Here is a 13,279-nt window from a genome sequence, read left to right on the forward strand (position 1 = left end):
TGGTGTAGAAACAAGCAGGAAGATGCCCACTCAGCCTTTGTATATCATCAAACAGTACCCTGGTTTGCTCTGCTCTAACACGGTGCCCGCAGGGGGCACTGTTCCCTTAGTTTTTAGGATACTGCTAATGAAGGAGAGGAGAGATTGAGTTGTTCTCTCCCGAGATGTGCTTGGCCCTGTCTTGACGCAGAGGGCTAGACTAGATGACCACTCAAGGTCCCCTTCTAGCCCTGCGCTTCCATGATTCTAAGATGCTGCAAAACTGAACTTGGATTTTCTGGCCAAAGCAACAGGCTTGTGAGAGGCAGAGTAAAGGACTGCGTGGGTGGCTCCCTCTGGGCTGTCAGCTTGTTACAGCTTGGTAGGTGTCAGAAGGAAAGGAGGTTAATTCACAAAATGTGATGAATAGAGATATGCTCAGGCTTGCAAAACCTTGATCACCGTAAGCTTGAGTTTCCCTGCTGATCCGTGAAGGGAGACAGAGCCCAAGCCTGGTTACAAAGAGGACATCATCTTTAGGGCTCCATGACTGCCCCCTTCTCCCCCAAGGGAATAATACTTAGCCAGACTGCTTTTATGTGACTGCTGCCATCCCCACTCCGCTGGGCTGGCATTTCCATTCATCTCCTTTTTCAGAGGCTCTTGTGGCTACTTTAATTCCCCTCCCGCTGGAACTCAGTGTGGCATGTCACCTTTTAACAGTCCATCTGGCCTTTTAGCACTTGCGATTATCGTGCAGCCCTGTTGGCATCGGTGTACCAAAGGCCAACCCTTGGACTGAGTTACAGCATCATCTGTCCAGAGGAGGAGGCAAGAGTTCTCCATCAGAACTCATTCAGCAGGTAAATTACAGAATAGCAGCTTCGCAGATTTCGGCAGCTCCAGTAAAATTAGATGACCTTTCAATTCATCTTCAAAAGCTCATGTGTGGTGAGAACATTTATACTAAATAGTGAATCAGAGCAGGTCTCTGCCCACTCACATGCTTCAGCAGGAAACCACAGTTGCAAAGAATTGCTTTGTAGAGTAGGTTGTTCCATCTACAGTGGAAAGCAGCCCCCGCTCCCCATACTGTAGGCTACCGCCCTTTGGTACTATTTATACATCTGATCAACAGGAAGGTTACCTAAAACAAGCCTCCAGTTATACAAGGGCAGTTGTTGCTTTTCCCAGCTTTTTTGGTCTCACACAGCAATCATGTTAACATTCAAACCCAGCGGGACTTGTAATTCTGGAGTAGGCAGTCCTGATACATTCTAAGTAATACCCCCCCATTCTTATAATTGGTTTGTGATCACTTCATCCTGAAGCACTTGAGAAACCACCTGTTAAACATGGTACCAGTCTTATAAAATAGTATTCCCAAATCCTAGTAACTTACATTGCATGTGTTATTGCTGTTTGTTGCATATAATATTTAGTAGAGGTCTGATGTGCAAAAATACCTGACTGTGCAAATAAAACTTGTATCTACTGCTGTTTGAGCAGTCGACAGGGCTAGAACACAGGGGGGGAAATGTAGCTTAGTCTTGATGACTTCTTAAACTGAGTTTTTCCTAGTACTTTGGCCACTTGATTTCTAAAGCAAAAATGCCTATTTCCTGCCTCCCCCTGAAACCTTGGAACTGCTCTAATTCACAATTCCCTTCATTCTCATGAATGAGAATGGAGTGTCAATTTAGTGTGGTTCTTGCTTCCTGAACCACCTTCCCTGACCCCTGCAATCACAGTGTACTGGGCCTGAACGCTTAGTGCCCAAGGGCTGGAAGGAGTTTATTGTATTTCCCCTCTCTCAAAAGGTGTCCTCAGGAGTCTGGGATCACTGGTGATTACATATGCTTGAGTTAAAAATAGTGCTCCTGCTCTGAAGGATCAGCAGCCAAGGCCCAGCCTCAGGCAGGAAGTTAACAAGCTCCAGGCTGATGGGGCTGCACTGCTCTCAAGTAGGCCTGCAACCAAATTTCTATCTTAATATTGGATCTGCTGCTGCACTAATGCCATCTATGTAAACCTGGTTATGTTCCCCTTGCTCAGGGCTACCTTTTTCCTGGAGCAAGAAACTGAAGCAAAGCGAGGTGATCTGGAAGACCGTTAGGTGTTCCCCTCTAGGCTTTGGCTACACTCTGGTTCTTCAGGAGGGAAGGACCTAGTGGCCATACTCCTATCCCCTCTTCCCCTATTATTTTGCACTGTAGGCTGCACTGAACTGTTTCCAACCCACGCTACAGCTTTGACCTCTAGCAGCTGGGTCTTATCTCACTGCTACGCTGAGCCGCCTATCAGGGTAAGAAGGGCTCTGTGGGCTTCTACAAGTGGGCCTCCAACTTCACCTCTGATCTGCTCCAGTCTCCAGGGGAGATGGTAGTTTTCTGCCATAGCTGTCCCCTGCCCTGGACTCAAGTCCACCTTGGGCAGGGCTGGGAGGACAGAGGCAGCGACTCCCAGGTGGGTGCTGAAGGCAATGCGGCTGGCTGGGGGCAGTGGGGTGGTGGCTCAGGTGTGCCAGGAGGAGGGAGACCTATCTTATGCGGGGGGGGGGGGGGGGGATATGATCTACGCCATAGGAAGGCCCCCCGGTGCCCACCTGCTGGGTATGGTGCGGACAGCCCGAGCTCCGGGCAGGCCCCACGGGGTGGGGGTAGCTGCTGCCCTTGGACCCAGTGTGGCTGGGCACCCTGCCGGGGTGGGGGCCTGTAGCTCTCCTCCCCTTGGCCCCGGGGCAGAGAGGGGAGGAGCCTGCAGCCGAAGCCCCGCCCCCAGCGACCTGGCGGTTGTATGACTGCTGTAGGGGAGGGGCTTGAGGCATAAGCCCCGCCCCTTACCGTCTTTCCGGCGCTGGGGCGGCCCGCCCCCTGCCGCCTCTCGCTGGGGGGGCGGGGCTCAGGCCTGCAGGCACGCCCCCTTCCCGCTCCCCACCAATGGCGTGCTCCCAGCGACGCGCTGCCCCCGCCCGCTGCGGGAAGGAGGCCGGGCGGGAGCGCGAGCCCCGCCCCTCCGCCAATGGCAGGGCCGCGCCCGCCCTCTCCTCAGCGGGGCCGGGCCGGGGCCGGGGCCGGCGCAGGAGCCGCGCGCGGCGGGCGGGCGGGCGCAGGAGCCGCGCGGCGGGCGGGCGGGATGGCGGTGTGGACGCGCGCCGCCAAGGCGGGGCTGCTGGAGCTGCTGCTGCGGGAGCGCTGGGTGCGGGTGGCGGCGGAGCTGAGCGGCGAGGCGCTGAGCCTCACCTCGGAGCCGCCGCCGCCGCCCGAGCCCGCCGCGCCGCCCAACGGGCTGCCCCACGGCGCCGAGCGGGGCGGCCCGGAGCCCCGCCCGCCCTCGCCGCCCCCGGCCGAGCCGGCGCCGCCGGGCGTGCGGCGGGTGCGGGTGGTGAAGGCCGAGGCGGGCGGGCTGGGCATCAGCATCAAGGGCGGGCGCGAGAACCGCATGCCCGTGCTCATCTCCCGCATCTTCCCGGGGCTGGCGGCCGAGCGCTGCGGCGCCCTGCGCCTGGGGGACGCCATCCTCGCCGTGAACGGCACCGACCTGCGCGACGCCACCCACGACCAGGCCGTGCAGGCGCTGAAGCGGGCCGGCCGCGAGGTGCTGCTGGAAGGTACCGGGGGCGGGGGCGGGGCGCGGAGCTTCCCCCCCCCCGGGGCTGTGAGAGACAACAACCCCCCCTCCCCCCGCCCCCGGGCCGGGGGCTGTGAGAGACAACAACCCCCCCTCCCCCTCTCCCCCCCCCCGGGCCGGGGGCTGTGAGAGACAACAACCCCCCCCCCCCCCGGGCCGGGGGCTGTGAGAGACAGCAACCCCCCCTCCCCCCCCCCGGGCCGGGGGCTGTGAGAGACAGCAACCCCCCCTCCCCCCCCCCGGGCCGGGGGCTGTGAGAGACAGCAACCCCCCCTCCCCCCCCCGGGCCGGGGGCTGTGAGAGACAGCAACCCCCCCTCCCCCCCCCGGGCCGGGGGCTGTGAGAGACAGCAACTCCCCCTCCCCCCCCCCGGGCCGGGGGCTGTGAGAGACAGCAACCCCCCCCCCCCCAGCAACCCCCCCTCCCCTCCCCCCCCGGGCCGGGGGCTGTGAGAGACAGCAACCCCCCCCCCCCAGCAACCCCCCCCCCTCCGGGCCGGGGGCTGTGAGAGACAGCAACCCCCCCTCCCCCCCCCGGGCCGGGGGCTGTGAGAGACAGCAACCCCCCCTCCCCCCCCCCCCCGGGCCGGGCGCTGTGAGAGACAGCAACTCCCCCTCCCCCCCCCCCCCCGGGCCGGGCGCTGTGAGAGACAGCAACTCCCCCTCCCCCCCCCCCCCCGGGCCGGGGGCTGTGAGAGACAGCAACCCCCCCCCCGGGCCGGGGGCTGTGAGAGACAGCAACCCCCCCCCCGGGCCGGGGCTGTGAGAGACAGCAACCCCCCCCCCGGGCCGGGGGCTGTGAGAGACAGCAACCCCCCCCCCCGGGCCGGGGGCTGTGAGAGACAGCAACCCCCCCCCCGGGCCGGGGGCTGTGAGAGACAGCAACCCCCCCCCCGGGCCGGGGGCTGTGAGAGACAGCAACCCCCCCCCCGGGCCGGGGGCTGTGAGAGACAGCAACCCCCCCCCCGGGCCGGGGGCTGTGAGAGACAGCAACCCCCCCCCCGGGCCGGGGGCTGTGAGAGACAGCAACCCCCCCCCCCGGGCCGGGGGCTGTGAGAGACAGCAACCCCCCCCCCCCGGGCCGGGGGCTGTGAGAGACAGCAACCCCCCCCCCCGGGCCGGGGGCTGTGAGAGACAGCAACCCCCCCCCCCGGGCCGGGGGCTGTGAGAGACAGCAACCCCCCCCCCCGGGCCGGGGGCTGTGAGAGACAGCAACCCCCCCCCCCGGGCCGGGGGCTGTGAGAGACAGCAACCCCCCCCCCCGGGCCGGGGGCTGTGAGAGACAGCAACCCCCCCCCCCGGGCCGGGGGCTGTGAGAGACAGCAACCCCCCCCCCCGGGCCGGGGGCTGTGAGAGACAGCAACCCCCCCCCCCCGGGCCGGGGGCTGTGAGAGACAGCAACCCCCCCCCCCGGGCCGGGGGCTGTGAGAGACAGCAACCCCCCCCCCCGGGCCGGGGGCTGTGAGAGACAGCAACCCCCCCCCCCGGGCCGGGGGCTGTGAGAGACAGCAACCCCCCCCCCCGGGCCGGGGGCTGTGAGAGACAGCAACCCCCCCCCCCGGGCCGGGGGCTGTGAGAGACAGCAACCCCCCCCCCCGGGCCGGGGGCTGTGAGAGACAGCAACCCCCCCCCCCGGGCCGGGGGGCTGTGAGAGACAGCAACCCCCCCCCCCGGGCCGGGGGCTGTGAGAGACAGCAACCCCCCCCCCCGGGCCGGGGGCTGTGAGAGACAGCAACCCCCCCCCCCGGGCCGGGGGCTGTGAGAGACAGCAACCCCCCCCCCGGGCCGGGGGCTGTGAGAGACAGCAACCCCCCCCCCGGGCCGGGGGCTGTGAGAGACAGCAACCCCCCCCCCCGGGCCGGGGGCTGTGAGAGACAGCAACCCCCCCCCCCGGGCCGGGGGCTGTGAGAGACAGCAACCCCCCCCCCCGGGCCGGGGGCTGTGAGAGACAGCAACCCCCCCCCCCGGGCCGGGGGCTGTGAGAGACAGCAACCCCCCCCCCCGGGCCGGGGGCTGTGAGAGACAGCAACCCCCCCCCCCGGGCCGGGGGCTGTGAGAGACAGCAACCCCCCCCCCCGGGCCGGGGGCTGTGAGAGACAGCAACCCCCCCCCCCGGGCCGGGGGCTGTGAGAGACAGCAACCCCCCCCCCCGGGCCGGGGGCTGTGAGAGACAGCAACCCCCCCCCCCGGGCCGGGGGCTGTGAGAGACAGCAACCCCCCCCCCGGGCCGGGGGCTGTGAGAGACAGCAACCCCCCCCCCGGGCCGGGGGCTGTGAGAGACAGCAACCCCCCCCCCGGGCCGGGGGCTGTGAGAGACAGCAACCCCCCCCCCGGGCCGGGGGCTGTGAGAGACAGCAACCCCCCCCCCCGGGCCGGGGGCTGTGAGAGACAGCAACCCCCCCCTTCCCCCCCCCCCCGGGCCGGGGGCTGTGAGAGACAGCAACCCCCCCTTCCCCCCCCCCGGGCCGGGGGCTGTGAGAGACAGCAACCCCCCCTTCCCCCCCCCCCCGGGCCGGGGGCTGTGAGAGACAGCAACCCCCCCCTTCCCCCCCCCCCCGGGCCGGGGGCTGTGAGAGACAGCAACCCCCCCCTTCCCCCCCCCCCGGGCCGGGGGCTGTGAGAGACAGCAACCCCCCCCTTCCCCCCCCCCCCGGGCCGGGGGCTGTGAGAGACAGCAACCCCCCCCTTCCCCCCCCCCCGGGCCGGGGGCTGTGAGAGACAGCAACCCCCCCTTCCCCCCCCCCCGGGCCGGGGGCTGTGAGAGACAGCAACCCCCCCTTCCCCCCCCCCCGGGCCGGGGGCTGTGAGAGACAGCAACCCCCCCCTTCCCCCCCCCCCCGGGCCGGGGGCTGTGAGAGACAGCAACCCCCCCCTTCCCCCCCCCCCGGGCCGGGGGCTGTGAGAGACAGCAACCCCCCCCTTCCCCCCCCCCCCGGGCCGGGGGCTGTGAGAGACAGCAACCCCCCCCTTCCCCCCCCCCCGGGCCGGGGGCTGTGAGAGACAGCAACCCCCCCTTCCCCCCCCCCGGGCCGGGGGCTGTGAGAGACAGCAACCCCCCCTTCCCCCCCCCCCGGGCCGGGGGCTGTGAGAGACAGCAACCCCCCCCTTCCCCCCCCCCCCGGGCCGGGGGCTGTGAGAGACAGCAACCCCCCCCTTCCCCCCCCCCCGGGCCGGGGGCTGTGAGAGACAGCAACCCCCCCCTTCCCCCCCCCCCCGGGCCGGGGGCTGTGAGAGACAGCAAAACCCCCCCTTCCCCCCCCTCCGGGCCGGGGGCTGTGAGAGACAGCAAACCCCCCCCCTCCGGGCCGGGGGCTGTGAGAGACAGCAAACCCCCCCCCTCCCCCCCCTCCGGGCCGGGGGCTGTGAGAGACAGCAAACCCCCCCCCTCCCCCCCCTCCGGGCCGGGGGCTGTGAGAGACAGCAAACCCCCCCCCTCCCCCCCCTCCGGGCCGGGGGCTGTGAGAGACAGCAAAACCCCCCCCTCCCCCCCCCCTCCGGGCCGGGGGCTGTGAGAGACAGCAAACCCCCCCCCTCCCCCCCCCTCCGGGCCGGGGGCTGTGAGAGACAGCAAACCCCCCCCCTCCCCCCCCCTCCGGGCCGGGGGCTGTGAGAGACAGCAAACCCCCCCCCTCCCCCCCCCTCCGGGCCGGGGGCTGTGAGAGACAGCAAACCCCCCCCTCCCCCCCCCTCCGGGCCGGGGGCTGTGAGAGACAGCAAAACCCCCCCCTCCCCCCCCCTCCGGGCCGGGGGCTGTGAGAGACAGCAAAACCCCCCCTCCCCCCCCCCCCTCCGGGCCGGGGGCTGTGAGAGACAGCAAAACCCCCCCCTCCCCCCCCCCTCCGGGCTGGGGGCTGTGAGAGACAACAACCCCCCCCCTCCCCCCCGGCTCTGCTGCCGGCTTCGGGACAGGACCTGGGTCCCCCTGGCGAGACGGGGGTCGGGCCTAGTGCTCAGCTCCGCCGGGCTCCCGGTGTGGCCCCGGGACAATCCCTGAAGCCGGTCCGCGGCTTGCGTGGGCCGATATGTCCGTACAGCGCCTCACACGCGTGGCCCCCCGCTTGCTCTGGCCTGTCCAGACCCGTCATGTTGCTGTTAGCGTACGTCCGGGCTCTGAACTCCTGGTGGCATGGAGAGTTGCCTGTGTGTGGCCTACAGGCAAAGGGTGGGCGATGAAATTAAGAACTTTTCTGGCTCATGGTGCAGTATGATCCCCTCAGCGGTGGGCTTGTAGGGCGGGAGTATGTGTGTAGGAGGAGCAGCAGGCCAGTGTTTACATCTGAGCTAGATCCTTGGTTACTTTGGGTTGGTCCAGCAGAATCTTGCTTTCCTGCAACTGTGCTCATTCGTACCCCGTCCCTGGGCAGGGGAGCTCTGTTCACAGGTGCAGCTCTGTAGGTTAAGTTAGTGCCTGAAAAACAAGCTCCTTCCTGCTGATTTCGTGTGTGGTCCTAAACTGAACAGCTCTATCACATGCAGTTTTCCTTCATTTGCATTTCAAAGCTCCTACTCTGTGGCATTTGTCCCGGTTGGGTTCTCTGTAATACAGAAGCAGAGCAGTGGGGATAGCCATTGAGTCCTCTTTGGAGATGCTGTCTGTAGGGCTGCTAGAGTGAAACTCCTGTTTCACAGTCTGTCATCTCTAAGTAGCCCAGTGTTAGCGGGGACACGTCCTCACCCTAGCCCTTGTAGTGGATCTCCTAATTGAAGTGTACTTGCATTCCCATGGTTGAAAGATGTGGTAGTGGGTGTAAGGCCATGCCTGATTTGCCTGTTGTTTTAGGGAAATTCATGAGAAGTAACCTGGGGGCCACAAACCGCAAGTGAAGATGTTATTTGGTGCCTCCCTTTCTTTCTTAGGGGGATCGTTCACTGCCTGGCTCACATGCTAGCAGCAGCATCTGCTGGCTGCTAAGCCCCAGCCCATGGTGAAAGCTTTAGTGCAATTCTGATACTCAAGTCTGTTGTTGTGGCTTTGCCTCCAGTAGAGATGCTGCTGCTATTCTGCAGTTGCTGAGTGGCTCAGCGTCTGCAACTGAACCCGTAAGGTAGTATTTGTGGTTGGAAGTCCCTTATAGCCGAGGGCCTGTAACTAAAAATGTAGCTGTACAGACTTGTCCGTGGGTGCTTGAGCAGTAAGGTTTGTGACTGATGTACTCCAACACCACTGGAACAGACTAAATTTAAACACTGGGCTGCAAAGCAACCAGCCAAAGTTTTCTGTTTGCATGAAGGTGGAGGCACATGCTGTGAGCTCTTCAAAACAGTCCTTCCTTAACTAGAGGCCCATGCTGCTGTGTTGGTTTTGTGGGAATAAGTATTAGGTGATGGATTTGAGTTTGTTCTGTAAAGTTACTGGAATCAAACTGCTAATTGCTTGTGTGTGGGTGGCATTCTGCAAAGAACATTGAGTTCTCACACTTTGGGACTGCAGGTTGGATGGGATGATCTGGAACGGGGTCGTGACCCAGGTTATTACATGGTCATGAGTTGTCTGCCTCCAACCCCCTTCTCCTCCAGCATTTATAATAGTTAAATGTAAAAAAATGTGTGTTTAATTTATAAGCGGGGGGTCACACTCAAAGGCTTGCTCTGTGTGAAAGGGGTCACCAATGCAAAAGTTTGAGAACTGGTCTGAAAGAAGTTGGGATGGCTTCACAGCATCATTTCCTGTGCCCTGAACATCCTGACCTGGACAGACTACTTATTTGTCAAGAGCCTTGTTTTATGAAAGTTCTTGAAAACCTGTTTTCTGAAGCAAAGCCTCTACATACTGGTGCAAAGAATGTGATGGGAGAGTTGCTGGTGATTGGAGGCAGATCCAGAGGGTCTTAAAAGAGGAATTTATCTGTGGAAAGCTGAAATATGCAGCAAACTAACCCACTGTTAGTGATGAGGGTGACTGCATTATCTGAAAGATTATAGCAGTAAGAAAACCATAAAGCTATATTCAGAAGGGTTGTAAATTATGGGGTGTATTTTATTTCACTGTCTTAGCCGTCCAGTGCACTGCTGTATCAGGAAGGCAGAAGGCAGTTTACGCATAATTTGTTTAATACTGTGAAAGGATTTGATTCTTGCTGAAGGTAAAATGTGGTTCAGGTTTGCTATTCCTTTGGGAAGCTGTTTCCTTGAAGTCTGCATGCTGTGATATGGAGATGTTGGTATTTTTAGATTGTTGTCTTTTTATTTATTATACAACTTTGTGATTAAAAGGCGTTGAGAGCATAAATTATCTGCTGGTCTAGAGAATGACTCTGTCATTAGTAATCTGTGGTTGCAAATAAGGGAAACTGAGCGATTTCTCTTCTAAACCGAACAGAAAAATGAATCTTAGTTTGCAAAATGCATCAGGAAAGCAGACAGAGAAACCTTGATTTCTGGAGAGGTAATTCCATTTTAAGACCTACAGTTCCCACACTGAGCTGTCTGGGTAGCTTCTAAGCTCTGGAGAGCCAGAAGGAGTGAGTCTGCTCTTTTACTGCCTTCCCTGGGCTGCCTTTCTCAACGACATTTATGATTCTAGTGAGAACTGATGCCTGAAGCTGCCAATAGAGCTTCCTTTTAAAGTCCGTCAGTGGCTATTAGCCAAGATGGTCAGGGATTCAATCCCATGCTCTGGGTGTCCCTAAACATCCAACTTTCTGAAGCTGAGACTGGATGATGGGATGGGTCACTCGAAATTGCTCTGTTCTATTCATTCCCTCTGAAGCACTTGGCATTGGCCACTGTTGGAAGACAGGACGCTGGGCTAGATGGACTTCTGGTCTGACCCAGCTTGGCCTTTCTTATGTTCCTGTACTCTGACAGATGGCTGCCAGAACAGGGGTGGGTTTGAAGTGTAGCTGCTGCCTCCAGAATCTACCGTCTTGCAGCAGACCTAAGGCTGTCGGAGTAAATCCTGCAGGAGTCCGAGGCTAGATGTTCTAATTCTAGTTCAGCTTTCTAAATCCTTCCTGTGCTCCTGTGGCTGATTCTGAGGTACCTTCTTCCAGTGATTGCTGCTAATGATTACATTAACCCTTTAAAATGTAAAGCCTGAAAGTTGCTGACATGTGGTAGAGTCCTGAGTCAGCAGTGGAAGGCTTGGCTGCATTGAACCTCTAGTTTGCAAACTGAGCTAGAAATCTCATGAAACCTTGCCGGGTGATTTCCAGCACTTCCTGGGCTTTTCTGTCACAGCCAGTGACTGGTGATACATCTATAAGGGACAAGGACTTCCCTTTGGGTTTGTCTCTGTAGCAGAGCATCATGCCCCAGAGCTTTAAGAGTTCAATCCTTTTGGAAGTAATTGGTGTAAAAGTGATCAACATGACAAGAGATTGCATAATGTTCTGCCATGCAAAGCAAATATGACTCTAGGACTACCATTATTTGACATGCTCAGACAAGAAATATAAAATAACCCAGCCTTCCAAGAGCTTGAACGAGTAATTCCAGGTGGATGGTCAGTGCTTTGGGACTGCCAAGATAAAATTGCTGCGTTCAAGGGGATTCCATTCAAAAGTCACGGTGTAGTAATATATTACAGTATCAGGCCAAGCATAATGCACTGATTCCCATCAGGGTACAGAGATGTGTAAGAACTGCCCATAGGCTGTAGTTGGGTACATTCTGGGCACTGGCAGTGTAGATGCCTCCTTCAGTAACAGAGTGCAGTTCAGCACATTCCCATCTTGGCATTTGTTTGTTTTGCTATGGCTGCCCATAAATGTCAGCTTTATGTTGATTTTTTGGGCTGCGGAACTGGCTTGAGAACACACGTTTTCACATACAGCACCAAACAGACATTATATGGGGTCTAATGAGGCCATGTTCCACCTGGACTGCATTAGAATTGGTGACCTAGAGTAAAAAGGCTATGCAGCCCATTACCCATATCCTTGAACCCCCCTCTGAATTTCAAAGGGACTCAGTAGTGCTGCTGCCGGGTTGCTAGGGTTATAACATGAAGGGCTCCAGGTGATGCACAATTGTTGTGAACCCCAGCATGAAGACTAGAGCTGCCAAAGAATGCTGATTTACCCTAGCTCAGCTGTAACCTGATAATTTGAGCCTTTGGGACCTCTGGAGAGAAGTCAGCATTGCTCTGCGGTGGCTGGGAAAAGATTTCACGTCACTTCACTAGCTCCAATCACAGTTATTGCTTTTAACAAAAAATGCACTTGTCACTTAAACATCCCCGTGGCATTACTTTTAGCTGATGGGATTGGAGGCTGGTCTCTAATTATTGGATGAGAAGCAGAGAGAGTTTCTATTCAGGTCTTCGCAAAAAGAAAAGGAGTACTTGTGGCACCTTAGAGACTAACCAATTTATTTGAGCATGAGCTTTCGTGAGCTACAGCTCACTTCATCGGATAGTGAGCTGTAGCTCACGAAAGCTCATGCTCAAATAAATTGGTTAGTCTCTAAGGTGCCACAAGTACTCCTTTTCTTTTTGTGAATACAGACTAACACGGCTGTTACTCTGAAACCTATTCAGGTCTTATGTGCCAGACTTAATATTTCTCCTCCTCCATCTGTTCCTCTTTCACTCCTTGTCTCATATTGTAAGGTTCCTTTTGAGCCTCTTGTACAGAAGAACAAGTGACTGTACATTTTTAGAAGTTTGTCCTGTACATTTCACCTCAGTCATAAGAGAGACGGCTCTGAGATGCCAGAGCTCAGAAGTCAGCCTCCCTCACTTTACAATCTGGAATGCATTACAAGATGCTTCTTGCTTTCTAGTGGGGATTGTAAATCTGCTAGTGCATCAGCTGTACGTTATCTAGTGACCCATGGCTCAAGTGAGTGTCTTTCTGGGGTTTGTCTATTCACGTAACACAAGAACCAGGGGTCACCCAATGAAATTAATAGGCAGCAGGTTTAAAACAAACGTAAGGAAGTACTTCTTCACACAACATGCAGTCAAGCTGTGGAACTCATTGCCAGGGGATGTCATGAAGGCCACAAAGGAATTAGATAAGTTCCTGGAGAATAGCCAAGATGGTCAGGGAGGCAACTCCATGCTCCGGGTGTCCCCAAACCTCTAACTGCCAGAAGCTGGGACTGGATGACAGGATGGATAATTTGAAATTGCTCTGTTCTGTTCATTCCCTCTGAAGCATCTGGAATTGGCCATTGTCAGACAGGATATTGGGCTAGCTGGACCATTGGTCTTGACCCAGTGTGTCTGTTCTTACATTCCAGCATCTCTTATGTGGAGGTCTCATGAGATGTGGGCAAAGGGCAGTTAGCGTGAGGACTGGGTAACTGGTCCAGTCAGTAGGCTGCTCATGCTCATATGTGCTGAGCCCTGCCAGAGTGGCCTTCTATAGAAAGGCCCCTGTCATTTAATGGTTAGAGACCTGATAGAATCTGTGCAGTAGTATTATTTGGGGACTCTAACCTTGGATGGACCAAGTACCTCAGACTGGCATATTACAGATCGGCACAGAAGTGCCATCATACCAGGAGAAGAAAATGCCATCCAACTGCTCTGGAAAAGCCAGAGCTAGTAGCTGCATCCAGGGACAAGAAGGCAGTGATTAGAGGTTCACAGCAATTGTATTGGTGGTCCGCTGCTTCTCAGGCTTGAGAGTGGTAGCCAGTGCAATGCTTGCAGGGCACTGGGCTCATCTGTAGCCCAGTGCTTGCCCCTCCTTTGCTGGTTGGCTACGGGAGCGGTTAGAGAG

The 13,279-nt window shown here is 58.8% G+C and overlaps 1 protein-coding gene across 1 annotated transcript in view; it reads left to right on the top strand.

Annotated features, from left to right (window-relative positions):
• Positions 1–3,114: 3,114 nt before the first annotated feature.
• The window catches only part of SNTB2 (syntrophin beta 2), a gene marked incomplete at its 5' end in the record, with an annotated part of 52,774 nt that continues 42,609 nt past the window's right edge, over positions 3,115–13,279 (top strand). Inside the window, one exon of the mRNA XM_084644449.1 lies at positions 3,115–3,589. Coding sequence (XP_084500575.1) covers positions 3,115–3,589 — 475 coding nt within the window. The remainder of the gene's footprint in view (positions 3,590–13,279) is intronic.

Source organism: Lepidochelys olivacea, assembly GCF_965140295.1.
Source record: "Lepidochelys olivacea isolate rLepOli2 genome assembly, chromosome: 12".
Lineage (NCBI taxonomy): Eukaryota > Metazoa > Chordata > Testudines > Cheloniidae > Lepidochelys > Lepidochelys olivacea.